At 37.5% G+C, this 9,183-nt stretch overlaps 1 protein-coding gene across 1 annotated transcript; it reads left to right on the top strand.

Moving 5' to 3' along the window:
• Positions 1-1,764: 1,764 nt before the first annotated feature.
• On the top strand, positions 1,765-6,776 carry LOC104607719 (SWIB/MDM2 domain superfamily protein). Its single transcript, XM_010273421.3, has 2 exons — positions 1,765-2,268; positions 6,277-6,776. The coding sequence occupies exons 1-2, from the start codon at positions 1,975-1,977 to the stop codon at positions 6,394-6,396; spliced, it is 414 nt and encodes a 137-aa protein (XP_010271723.1). The 5' UTR covers positions 1,765-1,974; the 3' UTR covers positions 6,397-6,776.
• The last annotated feature ends 2,407 nt before the right edge of the window (positions 6,777-9,183 follow it).

The following is a 9,183-nucleotide window of genomic DNA, read 5'->3' as shown; positions in this document are numbered from 1 at the left end:
TGGGGAAAATGAAATTGGATTTGGTGCTTACAAAGTTGTGCTCAAACCATTCTCACAACCCTTTTTTAGTCGTGTATTGGGAACAAGTCTCCATAAATAAAAAGGTACAAATATGAGGATATTCTCAAGACACAACTGAAAAAGGTTGTTAGAATGCAAGATGCTTACCAATTGATTAGTAAGATCTCCTATTGGTTGTAGCGGAAACTTGGGATCAAATCCCATATGCACTTGGGTTGGGGGTTTATGGGCTACCCCCATTGTGTAGCCCTTCAAAAGATATAAAAAAGGGCATGAGAATGTATAAATAAAATTCCTGGAATTTTTTTATTTAGTTGGCATTTATTGAAAAATTGCTTCCACATCAAGGCAACATGGGCATTTGTAATTGAGAATGAAACCGTTGTTTGGTTTTAATGTTTATCAAATAAACACTAAAAAGCATAAACACTTAGATTTATGTGCATGAAGCATTTTGGGAAACATAAAATTCTTGCTTCCCTCAACGCCCATGCATTTCTTGAAATGAAATGCTTATGTTGCATACTTTATGAGGTGCTAATTTGGGTTTGTAAAGTGAAAATGTTTAAAGTTATGCTTAATCAAACAATAAAAGCAATAAACACTCATGGATAAATGCCAACGGAACCAAACATATATTTCGTAAGGACTAAGTATATGTTTAGTTGTGGTTATTTATAGATGGGCCACTTATTGCTTTTAATGTTTATTTGTACCACTTCACTTTAAAAGTTTTTTGCTTTTCTTGTTTGCTAGGACATTACTTCAAACCTTTTTTTTACTTTCCACCTCACATTAACACCCCATAAAAATGTGTTACATAAGCATTTTGTTTTAAGAAATGTTGAAAAAATAAAGGAAATAAGAATTTGACTTTTCCCCAAATACCTACTACATAAAAATCCAAGTGTTTATGACTTTTAGTATTTATTTGATAAATGATGAAACAAAACTGTGGTTTCACCATTTATGGCTTTTAGTATATGTTTGGCATTGATGCTACAGTTATAACACTGTTTTCTGAATATACAGTGTTGCTGATGTGTGGCTTGGAACACCATTTTCTCAGAAAATAGTGCATTTATTTTTGTTTAAAATCGTTGCTGCCTGGTAGGATGTTTCCTGGAACAAGCATCATTTTCTGTTTGGTACCATTACTCCAGGAAACTTTTCAGCACTGATACTCATTATCCAATGCCATATCATTGCCCTATTGGTGGCAATAAGCTACAACTCTAGGAAATGCCAAATTTGACATTGTTCCAAGCCATGGTTTCCCAATTTTCGAGATATAGCTTGGGGCACCGTTTTTATAAAAAAACGGTTTCAAACAAATAACCATTTCTGAAGCACCGTTTTTTCTGATGTGGTGCTGATGTGGCACCGTTGCTCTAGGAAACGGCAACGATGCCAAACAGCCTCTTAGCGTTCATGCATAATAAACGTTAACACCTATATGGCCCTGATGCGGTGACGGTTTTCGATAAACGCCCGTTGATAAAACACCCTCCAATCCGCGCCTTTTGGGAAATCGCATGGGCGCTCAACAGCACATCCCAACCGTATATTGGGATCATCTCCCAATAACAAGTACGGAGATGTTGACAAATGACAATGCGCGCTGAGACATGTGGGGCGCCTGTACGGCGCGTTTTGTGGGGCGCTAATGTTACGCGCTCAGTTGGGAGTTCATCCGAACTCACGTTTCTGCCTCTATATCTTTTCTCACTACCTTCTCCTCTCGTCTCTCGTAGCCCAGAAGTTAAAAAGGGATATCTCAGTGGCGGGATTTTGTGTTTTTACAAACAGAGCTTTCCATTTCTCTCTCCTTTATCCGCCCTCTTTAAGACCAGAAAATCTCTTCTTCTTTCTTTTCAAACTTGAGAGAGAGAGAGAGAGAGGTAGGCAGTTCTTCATCTGTTTTTGTGTCTATAGCAAAAGGAAAGACAGAAAATGGCCATGTCCTTGGGTTGTTGCTGGTCCAGCTTCTTGGCAGGGCAGTCGATGGAGGCCAAGTCTTCGTCAACCCTCCGCTTTGCTCCTTCTCCTGCTAATTTGCGCGTGGTTCGCTTCGTAACCAGCGCTGCTTCGTCCAAGCCTGCAACAACCGGTAAACGTGAGCCCAGGGGCATCACCAAGCCCAAACCCATCTCTCCTGCAATGCAAGCACTTCTCGGCGTTCAGGAGATCCCTCGTACCCAAGCCCTCAAGCAGATTTGGGCTTACATCAAACAGCACAATCTTCAGGTCCATTTTTTACTTCCCCTCTCCGTAGCAATGACAAGAGTACGAATCCATTTTATTTGATTTCTGCCATGTCTTCCATGTGCTTGTGTTTAATACACCCACTAGTTCAACATCGAGAATGCATCCGAAGAGGATCTCTTCATATGTTTTCTTTGGATAAGGTTGTACATGCTCATTGGTGTTAGTATCCTAGTGGTCCCCCTCTTCCATTTTTTTAAGTTTTTGGCTTATTGCTTCTTTTTAAATATTTTAGATGGTTTTTGAGTCCGAGATGTTACCATAGCTGGATGTGGTTTCATGTTTGCTGGGTTTCTCGTCTCCATACAGGGTAGAAGGACAACATACTTTCGTTTGCACTGGTTTTTATTTGCTTGCACATTTGAAATGCTAGACCTTGGTATGTCACTATGATATATCACATATTCAAAATTTCAAAAGTTATGTTAAGCACTTTAGAGGTGTAACTCTTGACTTGGTGTCTGGTTCCATGGTCCTATGTTTTGTGCTTTTTAACATTCTATAAGATGCCCATCCTTGTATCCTATAACAATGCTGTAAAAGGTGTTTAAGGCTTGTGCTTTGTGAGATTCAACTACGGAGGGTTTGTACTTTGGAGTATAAATGCATCTTTTTTTGTTTTGGTTGAGCAAACACCAGACTAAGCTGGGAGTGCAGTGAGCCAAATCTAAACTTTCTTTATTTTATCATATCATGACAATTATGATCACCAAATAAATTTAATCTATTTGTTGATTAATTCTTAATCATACCTGGACCACCTCATCCCTTGTTTTAATCAATGCTTAAAAAAATATAAAAAAAATCAATGTTTTAAAAAAAAGCTTGGGAGGCATATGGCTGGAGGTGTCCCCAAAACGCCTCAAGGTGCATGCCAGAGGCATTGATACCGTTCCGGTTCGCCCACCTCCACTTTGACAGGACCCCCTTTCAGCTAGCGTTATGTATCTCCTTTCTTTTTAATACGACATATTTCATACAAACTGAAACAAGAAAAACAAGATGGTATCTTCTCAAGGAGGCTTATGCCTCTTGTGTTCTGAACTATACCTCATTTCTGCAGGTAGTGGAAGGTCTTGCATCACACTGCATTTTAAAACATTGATTTTAATCATGAAATTGTTGGAACAATGGGCTCCTGGATACATAGGAAACCATGAAGTTGTCTTTGGTTTTGAATCTCCATTATAGTGAACCATACAATGTTTATGAGAAACAAGCTTTCAACCAAAAACAGTCATACATGAATTATTTTTCTTGTTGCTGGTTCCAAAAACAAATCAAAACCATTTTGTTTGAAAGCAAATTGTTTCTTAAAACAAAAACATAAGAAACATTTTCTTGGTTGTGTATGTGTATTTTGTTTTCAAAACTGAAACCAAAAACATGTTCTTGAATCTGATTTCAAAATCATGTTTTCATTTGATTATTCAATATCATGTTCCATAAATCATATAATTTCTATACTAGAAAATTTGTTTTTGTTTTAAAAACCAATATTTTGTTGGTTCCAAAAGTATGTATTGTTTTTTGAAACAAAACCAACTTGTATTCCCTTTGAAAACAAAAACAGAGTTCAAGAACTTGTTTTTGTTTTTTTGCTGATGTGACGATTCCAAAAATAAGTGAAAACAAAAACATTCATGTTATAGAATGCCCCTTTTATTTATCAGAAAAAAAAGCTTTCAACCAACTTTAGACTGATAGGTTCAATTGCTTTGCATAGTCCTTTCAACCAACTTTATTAAACGAGCCTATATATTAGGGTCGTGAACAGTTTGGCTCGTGGCCACCCCTATATATTGATATGGGTCTAGTCTAGCTACTAGCTCTTGGCATTTCTTATAGCATGCTTATGAAGTTATGATGCTTCATGCTGTATCTAGGAAAAATGTTCAGAGTAAACATTCTTAAGAGGATGTGTCATGGGAAAAGCACATGTTTAGTAAGTGTCAACCTTCTGTTTTTCTTAAATTTTCTTTTCTTTATAATATGGATAAATTATTTATGTAATTTAACATTTATATATTTAAACATGCCATGATTTCTAAGCTGAGCACTAGCAGACACCTTACTGCTTGTTATGCAACACTGGGCTTGACAACATATTGAGGAATGCTTTGTTTGCCCCTGGAGAGACATGAAGTGTCACTGTGGTGGTGGCATTCCCCACTGGGCTGTTTTACTTTTCCTTGTGCAACAGAACTAGGTCATGCCATCAAACCTGTTCCATTCCCCCTCTTGACTGTTTGTGACATGGGTTACCATTGGGTACTAGCTTAGGATATTAATTAATTAATTATTATTTTATTTTTTATTAATAATTATGGCTTAATTAATAATTTTAATATTTTATTCTGGAAGATAATTAGTTATTAAGTTATTTATTGATTATTTATTAATTGTTTTAATAAATTATTTTATTAATATGTTATTAAATTAATAATAATTTATTTATGTGTCATGGATCTAGTATTAACTCTTAGAAATACTACAAGGAGGGTTTTTTTTCTGTTAAATAAGTTTTTCCCCCTACATTCCCACTTGTTTCCTGCCAAGATGGTGGGACTCCACATCCCAAGAATTGGGGTCTATAATCCTACCTTTTTCCCATCCCATCCCATCCCATGACATCCCACAAACCAAACATTGGGAAGGGAGGAATATTCCAGAATATTCCATATTTCCCCTTCCCTTCCCATAAATCAAACGGACCTAACAGAATTTGTTTTGTCTATCTGCTTTGTGTACTGTTGAATGATGCTAATTGTGAAATTAACAGTTGTTCTTGGGCTCACATGAAACCAAAGAAACCAGTAGGTTTTTAATGAGAAAAGAGAAATTTAAAGAAGCTAACTTGAATACTCCAAGGCCCATCAAGACCCGTACAGAGCTGAAGCAAGAAAGAAACAGGGTATGATACAAAATCTTTATGACACATTAAAAAAAAAGGCAAACTAGAGCATAATGACAGAAGATAACACAAGTTGGACTTGGGCTTGATTCATTTTCAAAGTCTTCCACTCCACTCTGTAGCTGATTATTTTCATTTTTCCTTGTGCTCTAGCTTCATTGTTGGGATGTGAAATATGTTGGTTGTCTTTTATTGTTGTCAATGCCTGCTCATAGTCATAGTTGCTCAATAACTTTAGGGCATCTTTCTGTTTCTGTGGCATTATTTACTGATTTTGGAGTATTGAACACAATTAGTATCATTGGTCAGCCACTAGCACTGGGTTTCAGTTGTTGATAGATAGATAGATATTGAAGGCCCCGTTGGCGCGTCTTTGCGGGCTGTTGGCTGTGTAGAAGCCAACCCAGTAGCCCATGTTTTCGTCTTTTCCTGTTTGGTTGGGGGAAGATCTAGCCACCGAAAGATTGCACCCCAAAAAGACACGAGAAGCTTGATTCGAGCTTATTTTGGGAAGCTAGAAATGGAGCTTCTTTTTGTCTTTTTTTGTCTTGTCTTCGCACAGAAAGATGCGTGGAAAGATGCACCTCCAACCAAACAGTCTCTGGGCTGCCAAGATTTTTATGTAAAAGCCCACTACATCTTTTGGCTCTCAGATCTTCTAGAAGATCTGTCAAAAAAGACTTGCCAAACGGCACCTTAGACTTTTGGCCTTTACTCTTACATTATCCATACTCTAGAGACAAGGAGCAGCATGGATGAAGTGTTGGACAAGAATTTTACATTCAAATTTGAAGTGCTGACTGTGGGATCTATGCTGTAGCATTTTCTAGTAAATGTTTGATACTTATTATTATTGGGGACTTCTTAGACACACTAATCTATCTGTAATCCCCCCTCTGGTATCACTGTTTTCTTCACTGAACTTGATTTATGCCTCATAGGATATGCGAGATTCTGAATGATATTCAATTGCTGCTGTAGTTTTCTGTTGCTAGATTCTAAATGCCTTGAGTTTACCACAAAACTCAATTGCAATTTTTCATTTTTCGTTTTCTCATGTGCGTTTTTATTTTTAGGATCCTGAAAACAAGAAGATCATAATGTGTGATGAAAAGCTGAAGACCATATTTGGAGGGAGAGAGCGTGTTGGGTTTCTTGAGATCGCAGGGCTGATCAATCCTCATTTCCTCAAGTGAAGTCCAACTTTGCAGAGATTAACTTTGGAAGTTCAAAAATCGTCAGTGAATTAGCTTTTTTTTTTTGTACATGGGTGGTGTAGGCGCATGCTGGTTCAACTTGCAAAAAAATATGACTTCTGCTGCTTCATTCAACTCTAGGGTAGTTCTTTAGGGTGCAGATACATGCTGTTGCTTTGTGAGCATTAAGAGGTTCTAGTTGCATGGTTCAGTTAGTTTTACTCATGCTTCTTTAGCAAGGAGACGTGAATGCAAAGTTTATTTTCCCTGGTAGCACCTTCAGCCTTTCTAAGAAGAGGGTATGCATGCAATCTGTGTTTACACTCTTTTAAACTTGTTCATGCATCGGGGAAATGGAAATTCTGTTTCAGCATGCTTAATAGATGTGGTATTGAAAGCAACATTTTTGACAGCTATAATCTGAACTATTTGAGGATACTACAGAAAGCAATAACAGTAAAATATGCAACTGCAAGGTGCCAACCGGTTGGTTGGTAAGTTCTGCTGGTTGTAGCGGAGATTTGGGATCGAATCCATCCTGCACTTGGGTTGGGGGGATGAGCTACCTAATATGCGATTGATAGATATGAAATATTGAGAAATATATTCAGAAAGAAAATAGAACAGGAGCAGGCTTCCACAAGAATTAACCAGCACATTCTTACTCGTCAAATCAAACATTCAATTGCAATGGTTTCCAATAAAGAGGCTAGCCATTCTCAACTCCAAGTCCAAAGTCACTCCGAATCCAAGACATACCTATCTGGATCTTATACATTTTAATTCTTTTGTATTGCTAACAACCCTAAACAATCAATGATCTAACTTCTATAAAAACTAATCAAACTAAAGAACAATAGACCAGAAATAGATGGCCAATAGTGTTGGATACTAGGTGGGCTACGACAGGTGCCCTAGGCTATTTGCCTTCCCTCACAAGGCATGTTTTGGGTCCTTATATCTTGCGACCCAACTGAGAACTTCACATGTTTCTCCCGGGTTTCTGCTCCTATGGCACTTCAAGATTCTGAAACTATTTAGGTGGTGTTCATGTTGGCTTACAATTTCTTCTTTTTTGGTTTTGCCAGATGTTGGGTTGCAAAATACAAATTACCCCCCCCCCCCCCTCCAGTTTCTTTGTTTACTAGATCCGAGATGGCCTTCTGGTTTGTACAATAAAACAAGTCATACTCGCACTATTAAATTCTGCAGATGAAACAGATGGCTTACTTCATGACTGTCCTGCTTTCCACACAGCAACTTAATTTAGTATCATGGGGTCTTAAGAGCCTGTTCACACGGTTTTTGCTTTCAAGTATACCCATGACAATGACAGTGTGTGCTGCATTATCCATTCAACTACCCTGATTTCAACTTTATCATTTCCAATCCTCCTCGCTCTCTTTATAAATTGTAAAGTGTGAAACTAACGAGAAATTTACGTTAGCTTAATTGCTTTCAACTTTCATGTTTCAAGTTTCTTCCACTGCTCTAAACTAATTATTCTATTATCTTATATAAACTTTGTGGCACGTGGTCGCAGTGGATGCCGCATCTCCAGGTTCATGTGCCTAGAAATGAATATCATCACGCCGTTTGTAACTTTGTATTGTACCCAAGTACCACCACGCGATAATACATCATCATCACAGACCTTTTGAAAACCACTTCTGCCCGTTTAAGCAGGGAGTCATCATTAATCCAATTTACCTTTTACTAATCAAGCTTATTCCCATATCTCAATCGACCAAAACACATGTCCCCGTAGAAACTGCACTGCACGTCTGCGACATATATCAACATCATTGATCAAACCCTCCGAATAGCAGACTAGGCTTAATTAGGGATTAATCTCTCTATTATATATTATTATATGTTAATCATGGTAGCCGCATTTTCTTGAGACCACCCCGTCTCCCTTACTGTAAATAGTACTACTACACATTTAGCAATCTTCTTTGCCTTGTGTGAGTTGGAATGCATATGCACCATGAGTGGCTTTCTTATATATGTATATATATATATACTATACTGCAAATTGGGAAGGGTTTCTAGTAAAGTAAGTTGAGCTATTGGATGGATAAAGAAGGGACCACAGCTGGTTTTGATTTTGAAAGACAATATCTGACAGAAAAGTCATGGTCCCTCACTCTTTGTAGTTTGTATCCAATCACTATGCACATTGCACCATCATTTCTCTTTTTTCATTGAAGGGACCAAATGGGCTTTTTTTTTTTTTAAGCCCAAAGAAGATCTGAAAGTTACAGACTTGTTAAGTGCACATTGTTACCTTCTGTGCATGGACCAGCATGCGTTCATCTGGACCATTCTTTTTTTTTTTTTTTTCGATGATCTGTATTGTTCAAGCGTAGCCTCAGAACATCTCTGGTCTGCATGATGAGGTTTAAATATCTTCCTCCTCTTAATGTAGACAACATCACAAACCATTAGATGATCAGACTTGCACATTAGTGCGTGGGTCAAATATTTGCACTTTGTTTTACCTCCACTTTCTCATTTTCAGAGGATGTATGTTTGAAATAAATAAAAAGGATTTCTGGTAACTGTTTCTTTTTCCCTATTATATATATATATATATATATATAAATTAATGTTGTTTGGACTAACATGAAAAGCTAGGAAGAAGGACGATCCATATCTTGGGATGCTGTTTGCTATTTGATGTGGGAGGCACTTCCAAAAGAGTGAGGACCCTAAGAAGAAAAGACCCAAGCAGTCTTTGTTTTCTAAGACAGCTTTTCTAGGTCTAATATATTGCAACTAATC

This window comes from Nelumbo nucifera, chromosome 5 (genome assembly GCF_055504915.1).
Source record: "Nelumbo nucifera cultivar China Antique chromosome 5, China Antique-T2T, whole genome shotgun sequence".
Classification (NCBI taxonomy): Eukaryota; Viridiplantae; Streptophyta; class Magnoliopsida; order Proteales; family Nelumbonaceae; genus Nelumbo; species Nelumbo nucifera.
The sequence above is the reverse complement of the archived record's forward strand: the minus strand, read 5'-3'. Positions and strand labels throughout refer to the sequence as shown.

What these genes read in the sequence shown, in the direction of transcription:
- LOC104607719 (XM_010273421.3), top strand. Translation starts at nt 1,975, where the DNA reads ATGGCCATGTCCTTGGGTTGTTGCTGGTCCAGCTTCTTGGCAGGGCAG. An exon ending in TCAAACAGCACAATCTTCAG is followed by an intron (nt 2,269 to 6,276) that starts GTCCATTTTTTA and finishes TTTTATTTTTAG; the next exon opens with GATCCTGAAAACAAGAAGAT.